Here is a 21,025-nt window from a genome sequence, read left to right on the forward strand (position 1 = left end):
CAGTGGAATGAACTTGGTTCCGAGTTACGAAGTTTTGACTTACGACTCAATTTTAAGGAACCAGTTGTGTCGTAAGTCCAAGGACTGCCTTTATACAAATAAGGAAGTCACTTAAAGCTAACCGAAGCATACATATGCCAGTTCTGAGAGCACAAAGTAAATTTCAGCCACTATGAATGTGTATAGATAGTCACCTAAAGTGAAGCTGAACCAGACCTTAAGAAAACCAAAATAAAAACAAACACACACACACACCCCTAACGTGACAGAACAGGTGGTCACTAGCAGGCCCTTCTGATGAGCATCTCCTTTTTTCTGAGTGATTGACAAGAATCTTCCAGGTCATGTTCAAAACAATGCAATATATATTAAGCACCACCACAGCAATGAAGGACCTAGCAGAAGCAGGCTGCATGACAGGCTGGTGGGAGAAGTGGTTTTTGAGAGGACTAGACTCCCACAAACCATGCTGAGAAAAATGGCTGGGATTTTTAAAATAAGTGGATCAAGACCATTTTATAATAAACAGCCTGGCCGACAATTTCACATCATACATGGAACTAAATGCTGAAGCTCCTAGACATGTTTACTCAGTCCTTACTCAGTCAAAACTTGCATTGACTTCATTGGGATTTCTGCCTGTGTAAAAACATGAGTCTGGCCATGTCTCCACTGTGAGCTAGGGGTGTGATTCTCCAGCATTAGGCCTCATCAAGCTAGCATGAGTGTAAACAGCAGTGTTGTCATGGTCGCATGGTAGCAGCAGCAGCAGCGCTAGGGAGCTGAGTATATAGCCACCAGTTTCAGGTGGGTTTTTACTCAACACAGCTCAGCCGTGTCTCCGCTGGTCCTATGCATGCTTCTGCGGCTACCCAGCTATTTACACTCACACTAACTTGAGGAGAGCTAGCATTAGGATAGGTAAGCAGCAGAATTACACCCCTAGCTCGTAGTGTAGATGTAGCCTAGCATTAGTTTCCTGTTACATCTTAAACACACATTGTACCATATAGTCCCAAACCACTATGTTCTGTGGACCAGCATTAGCAGTGATTTCAACAAACCTCTGAGGAACAGTTTGTTAGATCCCTACTCAGATACCACAGGGATGAACATGGTGTAAGAACCCAAAATTAAACAGAACAGAACTACTGTCAAGTTAGCAGGGAGAATACACAACATCTATTTCCAGTACTTATATGACCCCCGTTACTATAGTGTCTGAGCACCTCACAATCTTTAATGTATTTATCCTCACTATATCCCCATGATATATGCTATAACTGAGGCACAGAAAACTAAGTGACTTGCCCAAGGTCACACAGAAAGTCTGTAGTAGGGGAACAGGGAATTAAAACCCAGTTTTTCAAGTTCCAGGTTACCAACCAAGCCAGCCATCTTTTCCCAAGTAATGACTTCAACAGAACTATGCTGATTTGTACCAGCTGAGGATTTGGGCCAATATGATGCAGTCCAAGCCAGCAAGGTGTGGATGTCCAGGGTGCTCCCAATCTTGCAGATCCTAATTCCCCAGTCCTGGTCTTCAGTTGTTGCTGAACATTAAAAAAAATGTAGCAGAATTGTGCTGTCACTACGATATGCTAAGTTTAAATGAGACTAAATGGTAGGATTTTATTTTTGTTTGCAGGAGGCAATGAAGCATCCTTTCAGCTCCTGGTTGAAAATGTCCCTATGCTGCACATGCCCCATTATGCCGATGACCACTCTTTAGAGAAGATAACTGACAACTGAGACATAACGTGAACCTTCCCACTGTAATAAACTCAGAGGCCTGTAGTAAAAATAAACCAGACTTTTAGCCAGTCAGACATAAATTCAGATTAAAGAACGAGTTCACTTTGAAGAGACAGAATTAGATTTTAAACAAATATGGCAGCACATAATTCACTTTTAATGGGATTCTTTCCTAAAGCCACACTAATCATAATCCCAACAAGGTAAGTTGGTTACTTTGTGCATTTATGACACATCACTGTTCATTATGTAATTAAGTGCCATACATGTGAAGAACTCACCTCATAAACACAAAATGGGAAAATACTTTTTAAATCATTATTTATGATTCACTCTCTGGAGCATCTCTACTGCAATAGTAAGATCTTATAGCTAGAAAGCACCTTTTGTCCTGAAGGATCCAAAGCATTTTATATACTACAGTACATATGTTCACAAAGACTTTCACCCACCACTGAAATCTCTGGGATGACATGCAGCAGCATTTTTCACAGAACACAGCAATACTATAAATGGTAGTTTAAGACACAACTGAAGAATAATGTCTTGTTGAAACTGCAAGAGGACTGTAGGTGAATAGAAGGTAATGATTCAAAAGTGGAAGCCAGCTAAACCTCAGATACCAGATCTTATTCATGGTGAAAGTGGCATGGGATCTTTAAATGGTCCTGACCTTGATTTTGTATCTGATTTTAAGACAGTGTTCTTCATCAGCACAGTAGCCCTAGCTGGAGCACTGAGTCACAAGGAGAAATACCACCTACTGAATCACCAATGTTATTTCCATCAACACTTGTGTTTTCTTTAAAAGTCTACCATCCAAGACCTCATGCAGCTCCTCCCTGCCTGGCATGTGAGATCTGATGAATTACAGCCCAAGGTGAGGTAGCTGCAGGTTATGTGGAAGATGAAAAGAGGAAAGGAGTTAATAATATAACACACAGAGAGGCATTTTTCTATTTGTCACTTAAAGTGTAATTTCTTCTGTGAAAAATGGCTCTAAAAATGGCAATGTGGTGCTTCATATTTATTACCTCTCAGTGGTTGATTTACAGAGCAAATCTACTCAGATGGCAGGTTAAAAAGGGTGGTTTTGGTTACAGATAGTCTGGAATCTGAGAGTCAAGCTGGTTTCTTACTGGCTCACATATCACCAGCAAGAAAGATTCTCCATTTGAAACGTAGTTCATTTTTTCTGTTGATAATGTGTAAGCCAGAATGGAATGTAGCACACTCTCTCATAGTTGCATTGTTTCTGCAGATCTAACAGGAGTAAAAAGTAATGAAAATATATTTTAGAGGCTAAAGTAAGTGGATATGACCAAATGCATGCAAGAGCAAATCTGATGCATACGTAGCATAGCTTTCTACATAGATCTATATTCATTGTTTTTTAATCAAGAATATTCTGATCAATATGCCCATCTGATCCTAAAAAATCATCCCCACTCAGTGCTTTGTGTGATTTTTTAAATAGTATTCACACACACAAAAAGGACTGGAGTCATGGATGAAAGGCAGAGCTGGAGTATGTATGATACAGGTAGCATTTATTTTCCTTGTGCAACTGTTATGGTTCTGCTGTGAGAATATGCTAAAATGAACACTCTCCAAACTTTGCATGTAACTGAGAGTAGAGGGCCCAACCAGTTCCAGAAAAAAGGGATGTTTCCAAATACCAGTTTCTTACACTGTGCTCAATGCCCAGTCCACAAAGCTCCCTCCATACCAGTGTAACTCCATTTTTGTTCGTATGTGTTGATTTGTGTGTGTAGTCCATCAGATCAACTATGACGTTTTCATGCTCTCTCTTTTTGTTGATTCTGGAGTGATTCTGAATTGCAAAGCATGACGCACATTCTCATCAGCATATTGGGCAGACAAAGTCATTGGTGAGCGTCTTGGTAGCTATAGCAGGGGTATGACGCTTATCCCTGGCAGCTAACAATCGATTATTTCTGTCTTCTTCAAAGGCTTGGAAAGTTCTGAGTGCTTTGTGCTGCCCTGCTGATCTATTTAACGCAGCCTTCTCAAGATCATCCAGTTTTACTGCACCAAAGTGTCTGCTGTTCTTGATGCTGTCCTTGTAGTGCTTTCTGCGGGTGGCCTTGATTCTGGTGTCCTTGTGCCAATTTGCCATAGAAAATGTTTTTAGGGAGTAGATATTCAGGCATCCTAATGACATGTCCAACCCAGCGTAGTTGGGCTTTTTATCAGCATGGCCTGGATGCTTGTGGCATTTGACTTTTGGAGAACCTCCAGGTTGGTAATTTTGATACCCATAACGGCATGCAAAGACCGCATATGGAAGGCCTCTAGTAGTTTGATATGCCATTTGTATGGTGTCCAGGTCTCTCAGCCGCAGAGGAGAGATGTGAGCACAAAAGCATGATAAAGTTTTGTTTTTGTTGAAAGGGCTACTGTTGTGGGATTTCCGGACTCTGTTATGTAGCTTTCCTAATGACTGAGAAGCTTTCTGTATCCTGTTTGTGATCTCTTTATCAAGAGATCCATCATTAGAGATATTGCTGCCGAGATAGGTAAAACTGTCAACTTGTTTTAGTTGGACTCCACTAACGGATATGCTAAGGGATATGACATGGAGTGGTGAAAATAATTGATGCAACACCACCGTTTTCTCTAGGCTGATTGTAAGGCCAAACAATCTTGATGCTTCAGCGAAGCGATCTACGATGCACTGGAGATCTCCTTCTGTGTATGCTAGGAGGGCACAATCATCTGCAAAGAGTGCTTCTCTATTAGTAGTTCTGTTCCTTTTGTTTTTGCTTTAAGCCTCATAAGAATGAAGATTGAGCTATTGTGTCCGTATCTGATGACTATGCCTCTGTTCGGCCTAGTTGTAGCATGATTGAGAATTTGGGTGACGAAGAGGTTGAACAGTACAGGGGCAAAGACACAGCCTTGTTTGACTCCATTTGAAATGGGAAAGGAGTCAATGAGTTCTCCATTTAAAAAGTACCTGACCTTGCATCCCCTCACGAAATAAATGAATGATCTTTACCAGTTTTGGTGAGCAATCAAGTTTGCTGAGGATTGTCCATGATCCTTCTCTATTGATTGTATCAAATGCTTTTGTCAGATCAGTGAAGACACTAAACAGATCCATGTTTTGTTCGATACATTTTTCTTGTATTTGCCTGATACTACAAATCATGTCTATGGTGCTATGACCAGGTCTGAATCCACACTGAGTCTCGGGTATTTCGGCTTCTGAGACAGATGAAATCAGTCAGTTCAGGAGGACACAAGCAAAGATTTTTACAGCAACAGATAGGAGAGCTATCCCACGGCAGTTACCACAGATCATTTTGCAGCCTTTATTTTATTTTTAAAGGAATAACTGTGGCATCTTTGAAGTCTTGTGGCATTTCTTCATTGTCCCAGGTGTCAGTAAGGATCTTCTGGAGTGCTGTCACCGCCTTTGACCTGCAGATTTATATATTTCTGCCAGTATTCCATCTCTGCCTGAGGATTGTTGTGTTGATTTAAACATATCCAAAGCACCTAGCATGCATAGCCAGAAATCTGAGAACATTCACAAAACTCACTGTGTTCAACATATCGCTAGTACACAAAAAGCAGTGTGGTTCTTTGAACCAGCACCATAGCTCCACCAATTTACTACTGTCTCCGGTTAGAGCATTCCAGAGATTAATAGCAAAACAGCAAAACATCAAGAATTCTCACTTTCCCCCAAGGGCCCAGGAAAAACCTGACCTGCCTGCAACAAAAAAACCATAAAAATATAACCTCTATTTGGAAGTGGCGAGTCTGCCCATAGCGTTTACAGCTTTAGCATAAAGGGACCCATTTATTTCCATGTTATCACCTTCCACCCACAGTAGCATTACAAAAAGATTCTGTTGGTGACAGGAATCAACAAAAGCTTCATTTCTTCCTGCAATGGCAGAGCAGTTCCAGGGAGACCAGGGCAGTTTGGAACAATAACTAAAGGTGGAAAAATGTCAAATATCTTTAAACACAAGGGGCTTTATTCAGACTGAAACATGTATGGTAGCACCTTTTGGGATAGGTGTGCTCTGTACTCTGGCTGCATACATCAGCTGCAAAGCAAACTCAATAAACAAGGCCAAGGGGAGAGAAGAAAAAGGCTCCACACTGAGGAACTTAGTTGCTGCTTGTTTCCTACAGTCTTAAACCTCAGCCAGGGTCTGGTCCCTCTCTTTATCCCCAATAGGGGTGCTCTATTTGCAAAGGTGCATGAACACTGGTAAAGTAACCCCCTCATATGCAGCAATACAACAGCCTCTCTTCTTCTTGATCCCTTTAGTTGGGGGCTGGAGGATCTCCTGCCCCATATCAACTGAGTCAGAGGGAGATTCTCCATCTATGCTGGCAGGAAGAACCAATATTGAAAGAGGACTTACCCCATGTTCCCTCTAGCACCATTTCAGTCTTTGTGTAGGTTCGGTGATGTTGTGGTAATTTAGTAAGGAGTTCTGCTATTGGGATGATGACTGCCTATAAATCAATAGATCAGCTTTCAAGTAAACATAATTTCTTTGGCCAGGCATTTCTTAGTCCTTTTGATCATGCCTGTCATTACCAGGATGCTGAAGAAAACACCTGTTTGATTTCATTTTTATTTAGTTTGGTTTTTGGTGGCCAAATAAAATAAATCAAACCTTTTTTTTTTAATTTGACAGAGTCATCCAGATATCAGTGACTGGGGTATGAAAATCAACTAATCAGGTGATATTTGTTCTCTATGTGTGTGTGAGTGCTGCCACCTACCACTAGCTAAGGGAAATGCAGGAGAACAAGCAAACTCCACAATTCAGAAAAACAAGGAGTCCAGTGGCAGCTTAAAGAGTAACAGATTTATTTGGGCATAAGAAAGTGAAGTGAGGTTTTTTACCCATGAAAGCTTATGCCCAAATAAATCTGTTAGTCTTTAAGGTGCCACGAGACTCCTTGCTGTTTTTGTGGATACAGACTAACCCAGCTACCCCTGATACTCCACAATTCAGAGGAAAGGCATCCTAATAACAATACTGGGAGCATACCTATGGAGGCTGCATACGCAGGGTACAAAAAATATGCTATGCTGAGATTCTGAAGACAGAGATGATGCTACAGTACCTGAAGAAGCAATTCTTTCTCAACCACTTCTTCTGTCTTACTGATGAGCCGTTTCTGTAGCGTGTGTATCTTCTGTATCAATTCATAGGTACTCGGGTCACTGGCCTATTAAAGAAGAACATTATTTTTAAAGTACAGCTATACAGCCTATACCTAGTAGTCTATGCTTCTTGTGTTCTTATTGTGTACCAATATGACTGAATGAATATGAGTGTCTGGGTTCCTCTTTTACTCCAGTAGCAGCATGAACTGGTTGAAAAGAGCATACATACAAGCAATCCCTGTAAAGGTAAGCCTCTCAGTATGGGAGATCTGCCATGGTAGGCCAATGTTTATGACCACCAACCTGGAGAGTCCCTTTCAAACTTAAAATTGTGATGGGGCATCCCAGCAGCCTAATCCCAAACAGGCAAGGCTGGGATATCTGTACATGCAGCTTGTCCTGGGGCTGGAGGGGAGGAAGGAGGAGGAGATCAGTACTTCATTTTTAGCAGAAGCCATTACTGATATACATGGAGCAGCACAGACATTCAGAAACCATGCTGATGGATGCATATAAGAACCCAGACAAAGAGGAGCTCCTGAGGGAGTGGATTCTGTCCTCTTGAATCAGAGGGAGGGACATTACAACATTGTCTTTGGGAGTGGTGGAGGAGATCCGGGAGGACCTTCCCCCTATGTAACTATTCTGAGTCTTTAAAACTCCCCTATGTATGGCATCCCATTTTTAAACTGAATCTAGTGCTTATAAAGGGGGCAGACTGCAGCCACTATACTGGGGTTCTCCAGCCGCTGAATGTGTGCAGCACAGGAAAAAGAAGAACAAGCTTTGTCCACATTTTTCCCTTCTCCTTGCACTCATATATCTCCGCCCAGTTGCATCCCTGTCCACCATGCTCTGAGCGTCCCTAGGCTCTGTTTGCCAGAAGCTAGGGGTATGTCTGGACTACGGTATTATTTCGATTTTACAGAAACTGATTTTTGGAAACAGATTGTATAAAGTCTAGTGCACGCAACCACACTAAGCACATTAATTCGGCAGTGTGCATCCATGTACCGAGGCTAGCATAGATTTCTGGAGCATTGCACTGTGGGTAGCTATGCCATAGTTCCCGCAGTTTCCCCTGCCCACTGGAATTCTGGGTAGAGATACCAAAGCATGAAGGGGCAAAAACAGTGTCGCGGGTGATTCTGGGTAAATGTCATCAGACAATCCTCCTTCCATGAAAGCAACGGCAGATAATCATTTCGCGCCCTTTTCCCTGGATTGCCCGAGCAGACGCCATAGCACGGCAACCGTGCAGCCCATTCAGCCTTTTGTCACTGTCACCGTATGTCTAGTGGATGTTGCTAACAGGCGCGGTACTGCAGTGCTACACAGCAGCATCCTCTTGCCTTTGCAAGTTAGCAAAGACGGTTACCAGCTCTACTGTACCGTCTGCTGCCTTGCAAGTTGACAATGATGGTTACCAGTCATGCTGTACCATCTGCTGTTGTCATGGGTGCTCCTGGCCGGCCTCAGTGAGGTCGGCCGGGGGCGCATGGACAAAAATGGGAATTCTCTTAAGTTTTGTCTAAGGGGAGAGTCAGTCCTGCCTAGAATATCAGGCAAGCCTACTAAAGAACCAGAGAGGCAAACGGTCACTCTAGGTCAGAGCCCCAGACATCCCACAGAAATGATGAGCTGCATGCCATTCTAAGGGTGCCCCTGCAAAAACCCCACCCATTGCTTCCCTCCTTCCCCACCCCTCCTGGGCTACCATGGCAGTTATCCCCCCATTTGTGTGATGAAGTAATAAAGAATGCAGGAATAAGAAACAACACTGACTTTATTGCCTCTTCAAGCAGAGATTAAAGGGGGGAGGGGAGGGCAGCCTCCAGCTCCTATGGTATTCCAGGAAGGAGTGAATCTCCAGGAGACAAAACTTAAAGAAGAGAATGACCTGGAGTCATTCCCATTTTTGCCCAGGCGTCCCAGGCCAACCTCACCAAGGCCAGCCAGGAGCACTCACAGGACGACGATGACGGATATCAGTCATATGGTACCATCTGCAAGGCAAGGCAAGGGAAGGCAAGGGGATGCTGCTGTGTAGCGCTGCAGCACCGCGTCTGCCAGCAGCATTCAGTAGACATACAGTGACATTGAAAAAAGGCAAGAAACAATTTTTTTCCCTTTGGTTTCACGGGGGGGGAGGGGCGCAGCTGACGACATATACCCTGAACCACCCGCGACAATATTTTTGACCCTTCAGGCTTTGGGAGCTCAGCCAAGAATTCAAATGGTTTTCAGAGAGTGCGGGAACTGTGGGATAGCTACAGTCGTTAGTCACCCCTCTCTTCGTGAGCGTCCATTTCATTCTTTGGCTTTCTGGTATGCTTGTCTCAGCTCCTTAAGTTTCACGCAGCACTGTGTCGAGTCCCTGTTGTGGTCCCAGTCCATCACAGCCTTGGAGATTTTTTCAAATGTTTTGGCATTTTGTCTATTGGAACGGAGTTCTGATAGAACAGATTCATCTCCCCATACAGAGATCAGATTCAGTATCTCCCATACCGTCCATGCTGGAGCTCTTTTTCGATTCTCAGGCTGCATAGTCACCTGTGCTGATCGGCGCTCCACGCTGGGCAAACAGGAAATGAAATTCAAAAGTTTGCGGGGTTTTTCCTGTCTACCTGGCCAGTGCATCCGAGTTCAGATTGCTGTCCAGAGCGGTCACAATGGTGCACTGTGGATAGCTCCCGGAGGCATATACCGTCAAATTGCAGCCACATTAACCCTAATCCAAAATGGCAATACCGATTTCAGCGCTACTCCCCTTGTCGGGGAGGAGTACAGATATCGGTATTAAGAGCCCTTTCTATCAAAATAAAGGCCTTCATTGTGTGGACGGGTGCAGCATTAATTTGGTTTAACGCTGCTAAATTCAAAATAAATTCATAGTGTAGATCAGGCCTAAGAGTGGATGACAGGGGATGGATCACCTAATGATTGCCTGTACTGTTCATTCCCTCTGAAGCACCTGGCACTGGCCACTGTCAGAAGACTGGATTCGGGGCTAGATGAACCATTGGTCTGACGCAGTATGGCCATTCTTAAGATCAGTTTTTAAGGAATAATAAAGGGAGTTCAGGCCCCATGACCCATTCAGTCATTGGCCCTTCTTAGACCACTGCCAAACTGGGTGCTAATTCATGACAACTGTACTGGTATCTTTTGTCATGAGGGATGTTTGTTCATAAGGAATTGGACCAAGACCTCAACAAAATCATTTCATATGGTTGTTAACATCTGCTGACCTTTCACTGTTCCAGATCCAAACCAGTGACCTAGAATTGAAAGGCTTCATCTCCCATTATCAGTCCCCTGAAATATCCAGTCTCCTACCACCTGATTTTTTGAATGGCATGATTTCCCATTTTTATCTGGAGCTGCTGGAGATTGTGCTTAGATCTCCTCGGTGCACTTCAGCATCCTGTATTTTATCTCCATTCCAGGAGAAAAGGTCAGCACACTGCGTAGCTTTAAACTCAGCACTGAAAGATCAGAAATTAACTATCATATTAATCAGCATAGCCAAAATGTTCAGATGCACTTCTTTGGGGGATAGCATGTTACCACTCATTTACTAGGGCAGCTAAGCAACCCTTGGCATCAGATCAGAGACCAGCCATATGCAAAAGAGATTCAGCTGGTTCTGAGGTAATCTGAGAAATATCCAGTGGTGTCAACTGAGCTCATATATTTGGTTTGTGCTTAACAGGTTGGGTTTTTTTGTCTTCATTTGGTAGGGTTGGATAATGTGAAAATTTGGACTTGCTGCATACATAAACATTTACATCATGTTAACCACAGTGGTTTGCATTGGAAACTCAACATTATTTGTTTGGTTGCCTGTTCTTCCCCGCACCGACTGCTTACCTCTCTGACCTCAGATCGACCCACTCCCTGTTCCACTACTCTAATCTCAGCCCCTCTCGTTTCTGTCCCACACAACTTTCCATACTGAGTGAAGAGAGGGTCACACCTTCACTAGGGCCTTGTCTTCTCTTCTTTGAACAATCTCTCCCTTCTAATGAATCATTTCCCTTTGAATCTCAACTCAAGACCTCCCTATCCTTTTTAGCAAAGCCTTTTACGATTGTACATTACAGAAGCAACACAAAAATAACACTGATTGCATTGTGTGAAGAAGCCATTCAGCAGTTAACCACCACTGGGACTATGGAAATTTCACTCTGCCTGCCTCTCTAAATGCCAATTTGCATAACATTAAACAAAATATGACTTGAGCTTTGCTGTTGATTTGGAAATATGGCCTTTTTGGTGCTTGTGATAATGTTATGCTAAAATGTTACCTCCAATTTTCTCCATCTGTGAACATTCATGGGGTTCTCCAGCTCCTCCTCTAGGGCTCTGCATCGAGTCCGTTCCTTCAGTAGCTCCTTCTGCATGTGATAAACCTCCTGCCTTAAGTTCAGGACAAAAAAGACTACCATGAACTTTCACAAAGAAATCAGACATCTGCATTAGCATTAACTCTTCATTCCCTTACATGCAGGATCATTAGCAATGGAAGAGACCCATGTGGTCAGCCAATCATCCTTCCCATCCCACTGCACGGTTGTACCCCCATGATATATTTTCTATTGCTTCATCTAGTCTTAATGACTCAAGCGAGGGCTTTTCACCACTTCCCACTGTTTCTCAATTTAATAGATCTCACTGCCTGGAATTTTTCTAGCTATTTCACAGATTTCAGGCTAGAAAGGATCATTAGATCCTCTAGTCTGACTTCCTGCTTAACACAGGCCATAGAATTTTACACAGTTACCCCTGCACTGGGCCTAATAACTTGGTTCTGACTACAGCATGTCATCCCACAGGGATCACACATGGTCCACAGTATTTGCTAAAGGCCACACTTCAAACTGTTTTGAGGAATGAATTATGAGAGGGAGCATCTCAGTCCAGTTAAGAAAACAGATAATTATGGTCCAACCTAGTGGTCCTACACTGCAGGAAATCCAAGTTTGGTTCTTGGTCATAGTCTCTCACTACATGTCCTTGAAGGGCTCAGAACATAGTGACACTGTTACACACACACATACGCTAAAATAAACATGTCCCTGGTACTCCCACAATACAGAACTCTGTAACTATACAGGGCAGCTGTAAGCAGGCCAGGCAGTTTGTCACAACAATTCGTTTGGACTTTGTCACCCCACCTCACCCTGCCTGTGGGGTAGACATCAAGTCATTCACCACTAGTTTCAAACTGCATTCTAGACCAGCAACTTTGGAGCAAGAGTGAAGTAGAGGGTAAAAGTCTGGTGGGCCTGTACAGTGGACATGTTATTATCACCTATCGCCTTCTATCGCATGCAAAAGGAAAGCCTCCTTGACTTTAATATCTTCATTTAAAACTAATCATATAATTTCTCCTCCTAACAATGGTGCAATTGTAGCCTTTATTGTGTGATTCTCACTTCACAGAACAGTTTAATACACATCAGGCCAGATTCACCGTAGCTGGCATGGGGAGGTGTAAAAGAGAGTTACTTACCCATATTGCAGTTGTTGTCCTTTGAGATGTGTTGCACACGTCTAAGTGGAACAGATGTGCAAACACTCAAAGAAGAGTTTACACTTCCCCGTTCTGACCTCACCCACATGCTCCAGAAGTCATTCACCGCTAAGCAGGGGCTGATTTAATATTCACTGGGCATTCCCCTAAGAACCTTGGCAATCAAGACTGTCATAGGCACATGCTGAATCAGCATGTTCTCCAGCAGCCTTGCCTATACTACATCCTTGGTCGGAGCCATTGCTGTGCTGGGCATCTGCAACTCCCTGCCACCCAGCAAAGGGAAGGTAATGGCTGCTTTGCCTTCCCACTTCACCCTCCTCCAGCAGATGTCCACCTCTGAAGCTGCCATAATCCTCGGTTAAATTTGGCTGGCTGTTTGGAAAATCCTGAAGCTGCAGGGTCTTGTGTGTAGGTTTGGATGGAGTGAGGGAAAGGGAAAAAGGCATCTCCCATTGGCAAGCCAAGAATGCTTATGGAGAAACTGGGTTAAATCTAATTAGTTGTACAAATGATAAAAGGACTCCTTCAGCTGGCAGTTTTAGTAATGGTTTGGGAGTTCATTAAAGTGTAGGCTTGCTGCTGTAGTTAGCAAGAATTGATCCACCTGTGATGGCAGGCATCACCCTATACTTCAATACATTCCTTGCATCTCAATACAGGAACAGTCTTCCAGTCCAATGCATTTGAGCAGCAGGCTCAAACCCTGCCTTTGTTTGCAGTCAGTGAGTGTGAGCCACAGTTGTTAAAATCCTGGGCCTGTTTCTCCAAAATTGGCAGAACTCGACTGCAGTCAATGGGCCAGCACCTCAGCTGGGGTAAATCAGCGTAGCCCATAGAAATCAATGGAACCTAGGTCTTATTTCCCCAGCTGAGAATCTCACCCAAAAGGGTTATACCAAAATTAGTGTGAATGCAGGCAGTACCATGCCCTCCATCTCCGGGCTTTGAGACATAGTTACCTGCTGGAAACTCAGCTCTGTTTCTTTACAAGTCCCCCAGTGATTGTACAGCAAATGACAATGTTTTCCCACCAGGAAAGAATATGCCTCAAGTATAGTAAGGGTAAAAAAGAGAAGGAAAACATTAAGTCAAAGCAGGAGAAGATAAATCAGTCTGGGCTATAAAACTGCACTTTTAAAGAAACACAACCTTCAATGAAAATTTAACTAAATCTTTCTCACCGGTCAGACTCACATATAAATCTAGCAGGATGGAACGCTGAAAACATATGGGAGTTTGTTATAAATATGTCAAATGTTCTCCTTCCTCTACGGATTGCTTAATAAAAAGCAGTTCCACTAATGCGGGCCCTGGACACCACTAAGTAGCTCATCAGACTGTGAACACCTTTTCTCCTGCTGTCTGTCAAGTCTGTAATGTCACCAGTAACTCACAAGTCCAAGGTGAATTTTGGATATGGCTACTTTTGGGTACAGGTATCTTTTTTTCTTCTTTCTCCCTATTTTTTCTAATTACTGATCAATTGGTTTATGAATTTAAACTAGTTAGTGTCTGAGGTCAGATAAAGCAATCTCTCCTTTGGAGTATCTTGTTTGTCATTACAAATCTTTACCATGTGTGAAAACAAGCTTCCTCGTGTATTTCAAATGTAATATCATGGCTACAGCCACTAGTGAAATTTATTCATTCTGCCTTTCTACCTGAGTTCCTCCACATTAGCCACGCTCTTGCTAAGTATTCCCTTCTCTCGCCGAAGTTTCTTGATCTCCAGCTTGAGGAGTCGAATGTCTTCCATTCTCTGCCGGTATTGAGTCTCCCCCTTGTTTAGGATAGACTGCTGGATTTTGATCTTTTCATAAAGCAGAGCTAATTCATCATTGCGCCGAACAAGCTGCGACCCCAGGATGTCTCTCTCACTGATAACCTAGGGATGCAGAACAAGGCAAGATATTAAGCTGTCAGTCATAAAACATCAGGGCCTGTATCTTCATCAGTCAAGAGCAGTTCAATCAAAATGTTATTTCATTATCGGTGAATGAAAGCTTGTGAAGTACCTATATCTCCCCACAGTGTAGGGTTAGACCCTGGATGATGTAAATTGAAGTCATTCCGTTAACATCAATACAGTAACAGGTTGATTTCAATGGAGCACCATCAATTTACCCCAGCTGAAGAGCCATTCCTTAAAAAGCGGATGGGAGGAAGAAATGGAACAAAGGATTGTTTCTGTGGGTTGGAATGGCAATCAAGAAGGAGATGCTCCTTCTCAACTAGACCTTCTTACCTGGTCTAATTCCTTCTTCTGCCTGAGCCTCTCGGCATCAGCCTCAGCAATAATTTTCAGGAGTTTTCTCTCTTCTGCTTCCTGTTTTTCAATAAAGTGTTTGGTCTCCAGGGCTTGTTGTTTCATCTTAAGCAGCTCAGCCTGACAAAAGCAAAAAATATTAACTGTGCTTGGCAACAACTTCCCACTACATAAACCTGGGAATTTAGGATTAGGGTTTAGAGATAGCCTTGCACTTTCATTTAGTTTCCTGTGTTGTGCACGTGTTGCTAGTTCTCAAGAGCAAATAAGAAATACAACTGAACACACAAAGAGCTGGAAAGAAATGGTGTAAACAACATGTCAGACATATTTGTATCGAATGTTATACTCTGGAGAAATTTGGAAAGATTTCTCTATATTTATGGTAAGGTCTTGATCTGTATTTCGAGGGCACTTTATTTGCATTATATGAAGAAAAAATGTTGGGAGTGGCAGGGGTCAATTCCTGTCTGCTGTCACAACACAGCAGATTTGGATTCAAAGCTAGTTTAGCATGCAAGTAAACATAAATTTGAGGATCTCATCCTAGTGCCTAAAAGAGGTTAATCCAGCTTGCAAAACTTGGTGCAATTCAGAAGTGTTGTGAGACTAGCTATTGTAATAGACCCAGGCCAGCTGGGTACAGCAGAATAGCAGAAGGCAGATATACTGGCCACTGGGTTAACAGTTTTCTGTTCCCTGACTGACCAGAGCAGGGGCTGCTCCAGGCTAATGAGAACACCTGACTCTAATTAACCTGCAAAGAGTCAGGTGAGGCCATTCAGTTAATGTGACCACCTGACTCTAATTAAGGCCCTGCTGATACTATAAAAAGGGCTCACTCCAGTCAGACAGGGAAGAGCCAGGGAGCCAGAGGTGAGGAAGTGTGGCTGAAGGGCTGGTTACTGAAGACACCCTCAGACCATCGTTAAAGGAGCCCTAAGGTAAGGGTGAAGAAGGGAGAAGCAGGAGAGCTGTGGGGAAGTGGCCCAGGGAAATGTAGCAACTCTGGCAGTGAAAGGTTGGCTGCCAACAACTGCTACCATTAGGGTCCCTGGGCCGGAACCCGGAGTAGAGGGCGGGCCCGGGTTCCCCCCAACCCACCACTACAGGAACATCTCCTGGGAGGGGAAGTCAGGCCCCTGTCAGGACAGGAGGCTGAACAGAGACTGTGGGAGTTCTCTCACCAACCTCCTTGCAGGCCTATGATGAAAAGGGCTCAGTAGACTGTAACCCTGGCCCTAGAGAGAGAAGGGCTATGTGGAGGGTCACAGTGAGCCACTGAGGCTAGCATAAGCCGCCTCGAAGCACAGGACCCACGGAAGCAAGGTCAGAGCTCTGCCACACTATGAAGAGGGCCAGGACTAGAATAACAAGGGTTGTTGTAGGTTAGGATTAAGGCTCATGGGCAAAAATATGTCACAACCAGACATGGAATAGCAGAAAGCTCTGAAAGTCAAAATTAAGGTGCTTTAGCAGATTTGAGAGCGAGACGGAGAAGGCTGGAATAGCAGGGGTTGCCACTGATCAGGAGTGATACGCCGTTGCAAAACTGTGTGGAGACAGCTTCAAAATGATTTACCTGTGCTACAGAGGGGATTTGACCAATATCTATATCTCATTGTCATGAGTACTAAAATTTAACATATTTATTCACAGAAAGGGTAATAAGGTCTTGCCGGATTACTAAACAGGTATCTAGAACTGTTAGGCAATTAGCAGTAATCAAGATGACACTATCTTAATGAGGTCTGTTTGTACAGGTTCAAAAGCTTTTAAGCCTGGACACAAATAAAAGAAATGCTTTAGCTAGGATCTGATTCCAAGGTGCCTCTTGAGAAAAAGCATCATACAAAAGTGAGAGAATCAGAATGTGATGAAGAGTGTGCCTGAAACAGCAATAATTTAAGAGGACAGAAACTACAATTCCATCATCATAATAAAAGATCTTGTTCTGCTCTTGTTTTCTTTAATAAAACTTTTATTTTCCCATATCTGCAACATTCATATCTCTCATACTCAGTGTTGGATGCTGATCAGAATCCATCACCAGAACACAAATGTATGCCACTTTACATTAAACTGCAATCAACAGTGTGTAAAAGCTGTCTACAAATGTAAAATTGTCCATGCATTTGGCAATGCTCTATAATATTTTTTTAATATTTCGAAATTCAGCATTGTCCTTATGCCATAGAAAATACAAGTTGTAAACAAGATGTGGCATTAGATGTTGGCAGGAAACTCTTGACATAAACAAATCCCTCAGAGGAATGCATTAAGTATATATAAATCTGGGCTGGCGGGTATAGTAAAGAATCTAACCACTGCTAATCACTCCATGGCCCTACAAACTCAAGCAGAAATCTGGTGGGATTAGTGGTTTAAATAGCTACAGTATTGGGGTCTTATATACAGAAGGTAAGAGAAACAAGACTAGGGTTACATACATAGTTACATTATATGCAGATAAAAAGTCAGATCCTCAGCTGGTGCAAATCAGTGCTGCTCCTTTGAAGCCAGCTGAGGATCTGACCCAGAGTGTTACTAGAATCAGGAGAACCCATTTTGGAAAAAAATGAGAATACGTTTGAATCTTTGCCCAAATTCAAACCAGATAGTTATTTAGATTCTGAAATGTTCAGGGAAGAGGGCCTTTTAACCTTCAATCTCCAGCCAGGGCTGGAAACAGGAATGCTGCATCCCCATGAGAAAGCTGTTCTCCAGGGCTTTCTACCTGCGATTGGAACCACAAGTGCTAGAAATTGCAATAGTGGCTATTTGTGTGGCATCTTCAACTCAATTCTGCAGGGTCAAGATTCTAATAGGTTTCAGATACACATCTCTCAACATCCAGATGCTTAACCAAACCGCTTAGAACCACAGGCCAGATCCAAAACTTACCTAAATCAATGGAAAGACTCCTGTTGTCTCCAATGGGCTTTGGATAAGGCTTCATGTAAAGTTCACTCATCATGCATATATGTAACACATCTCTGTAAGCTACTGCATTAATCATAAACCTCATATTTGAAGAAAAGCACCTGTGTGAATCTTACTCCTCCATGTTACACAATTTCACTTAAACTGATTTTTCAGTCAAACCCTGCTTTCTTCACATCAGTGCAAACAGGACAAATTGAAGCCTTCGTGCCACAAGAATAATTGGGCTCTTTTGTGCCTATTCAGTTATTCCTCTCACCGTTCTCTACCTTTGCATTCAGCAGACACATAGGTGAAAAAAGCCACAATGCCCCAAAGCCAGTCACTAACATGATGCTAGCCCATGGACATTCTTGTGAGTGAATAACTGAGTAGGTAAAACAGTGTAGCAATCAAATTGCTGTCAAAATGATGGTGGATGATTCTGAGGTTACAAGACAGGTCTGAGAACTAGTTAAGGCAGAATCCTGTCTGCAGAATATTAGGTGGTTTGGCTTCTCTGTAACTGATATAACAACTCTGAGACAGAAACGATAGAGGAATCACCTTTTTATACAGTTCTATTGACATCCTGTCATAACTGTAATGTGCTGACAGTGGCTGAAAACCCAAGGAGTCATTGGACCATAGTGAGACATTGACAAAAAGAAAGCACTATGGAAAATGGCAAGGGATTTTTTTGTGGGACTAAGTGAAGAGAAAAATTACCTGCTATGGATACTGTTTCTCTAACTCTCAGACTTGGAAAAGAGGAGCAAATTGGTTTGAGCTGTCAACACACATGCAATAATATATCCAAGGAGGGGTTACAGAGAATGCTGAGAAAAAGAACCAGAGATCACTAGGCCACTTTCCTTTGATTTAACACAGATTTTGCTGCTTTGCCGAACACACAATAGTGAAGTTTCTTTCTGAGCAGAGGAAGCTACTGTAAGATACTACCTGATTCTCTGAAGGCTTGTGCTTGCTAGTTACACAGCAATACAGGACTGAGAACTGTGGTAGTCCTGTGTTAGCACTTCAAACTACCGACACAAAAGTTAAAGGAAACAAAACTTGTAATCACAGAGTCAGATTCCAAGCCCGGAAGGGGCCACTGTGATTATTTAGTGTTATCCTCTTGTATAACACAGGCCAGAGAACATCCCCAAAATAATTCATAATTCTATAATAATAATAATAATAATAATAATTGTAATTCCTATTCTAAGGGCCAACTATACAGAGAATGATGCAAACAGCACACCCACAAAACCCTACATTTGTGAGCACAGTTTGGGGTTTTGAAAGAGAAGGAGAATTCAAACTTTCAACAGGTAATTTAGGAATCTGATGACTACAATTTTAGGTGCAGAGAAACAAAAGGATCTATTCTTCCATCACATACATGGAAGACTCATAAACATAATACCTGTAAAGGCCATTGAGAGTTATACTGCAATTACAGAATAGTTCTTAAAGAGTTCATCAAAGTACCATGGGCCAGGGAATATGAAAGAATCTTTAAATGTAAAATAATATACAAACAAACAAGCACATACTGACCCTGAGCACTTGAGTGAGCTCTGTTTCAGATCTTTGAATAAGCTGAAGTTGCACATGCATGTTTAATGGAATATGAGGCATCAGCGTGCACTGCTTAAGGCATGTTTTCTTTTGATCGGGTTCCAGATAGATGAATCCAAACAGCACCCGTCTTCTTATTTCTGGGTTCCCAGTTTTAGTACCTTATGAATCTGAGACAGCCCTCAATCGGAAAGGCCTCCCCCTGGTCTTAAAGGGGAGTTAAAACTCATTAAAAAGATGGACCATTTTTTTTAAAGGTAGCTGCCTAACATGCGGAACCTAACCCCAAGTTAGACATGTGATGATAAAAGCACCCCTAATTCCCTGAACGAGGGATGCAGTACAGAATGGAAGGATCAGGACTCAAGGTGATGGTTGTAGACTGTGCTTTCAATGAGTTTAGAGGAGAAGGGAACAGTCTTCTAAGCAAGCGGGGGTGGGGGGGAAGATGGGTAGAAAAACCTAGCTGGCTTCAAGACTGAGCTTCTTATGTTTATGGAGGGGATGGTATGATGGGACTGCCTATGATGGCATGTAGCCCATCGGCAACAGCCAGTAACAAAAATCCCCAATGGCTGGAGACGGGACACTAGATGAGTAGGGCTCTGAGTTACTACAGAGAATTCTTTCCCAGGTGTTTGGTTGGTGAATCTTGCCGACATGCTCAGGGCCTAACTGATTGCCATATTTGGGGTCAGGAAGGAATTTTCCTCTAGGTCAGATTGGCTGAGACCCATGGGACCTGGGTCACATGCAGGTTTAAACTAGTGTAAATGGTGGATTCTCTGTAACTTGAAGTCTTTAAACCATGATTTGAGGACTTCAGTAGCTCAGCCAGAAGTTAGGGGCCTATTACAGGAGTGGGTAGGTGAGGTTCTGCAGCCTGCAATGTGCAGGATGGTCATGATGGTCCCTTCTGATCTTAATGTTTATGAGATGGATCAGTAGTTGGAGAGGGAGATAGGGTTGATCTCATTTTAGGTAGGTAGCTCTTGTTTTCTTTGCGGCGTACGGGAAATGCCGTAGTTCTTGAGTACTGGGGGAGGGGGAGGGACTGATGACCTGTGGGCTCAGTTCTGGTTCTGCTACTGTCTTCCTGTGTGACCTTGAACAAGTCACTTAATTTCTCTCTGTCAAATGGGGATAATAATACTTCCCTGCATCACAGGATAAACTGTTCAGCATTTGTGAGGTGCTTAGATACTTTCATATACGGATCTGAAATGAAACTGGTGCCACAACTTGCTGGGTAAAAGATTGATTGTGGCGTGGAGAACTGTACTACCTATTGCAATGCAGTGGATCACGGTGGCAAATTAGCTTAAACTGCCTCAGTGGCAGGCTGCAAGCATGAAGTAGAAAAGAGGAAGGATGTTCTAGAGATCAGGACATTAGTCTAGGACCTCAGAAAAGAAAGTTCAAGTCCCAGATCCACCCCAGACTTCTTAGGCAAGTCACTTAGCTTCTCTGTGCCTCAGTTCCCCATCTGTAGAATGGAGATAATGGCAGCTCCCTACTTCAGAGGGTGTTGTGAGGCTCAATATAATAAAGATTGTACTACTCACGGTGGTGCTGGGGCTGTTTAAATAGCTTAAGAAGGATGAATTCAAACTGGAACAGGTTCAGAGACTGGCTACTAGGATGATCCGAGGAATGGAAAATCTGTCTTATGAAAGGAGACTCAAGAGCTTGGCTTGTTTAGCCTGACCAAAAGAAGGTTGAGGGGGGATATGCTTGCTCTTTATAAATATATCAGAGGGATTAATATTAGGGAGGGAGAGGAATT

The 21,025-nt window shown here is 42.9% G+C and overlaps 1 protein-coding gene across 1 annotated transcript in view; it reads right to left on the reverse strand.

The window, feature by feature from the left end:
• Positions 1-21,025, reverse strand: part of CFAP58 (cilia and flagella associated protein 58) — a 147,571-nt gene that overhangs the window by 63,249 nt on the left and 63,297 nt on the right. The window contains exons 15-18 of the mRNA XM_075073041.1: positions 14,710-14,850; positions 14,126-14,349; positions 11,233-11,344; positions 6,880-6,984 (exon numbers count right to left, since the gene is read on the reverse strand). Coding sequence (XP_074929142.1) covers positions 6,880-6,984; positions 11,233-11,344; positions 14,126-14,349; positions 14,710-14,850 — 582 coding nt within the window. The remainder of the gene's footprint in view (positions 1-6,879; positions 6,985-11,232; positions 11,345-14,125; positions 14,350-14,709; positions 14,851-21,025) is intronic.

Source organism: Chelonoidis abingdonii, chromosome 16 (assembly GCF_003597395.2).
Source record: "Chelonoidis abingdonii isolate Lonesome George chromosome 16, CheloAbing_2.0, whole genome shotgun sequence".
Lineage (NCBI taxonomy): Eukaryota > Metazoa > Chordata > Testudines > Testudinidae > Chelonoidis > Chelonoidis abingdonii.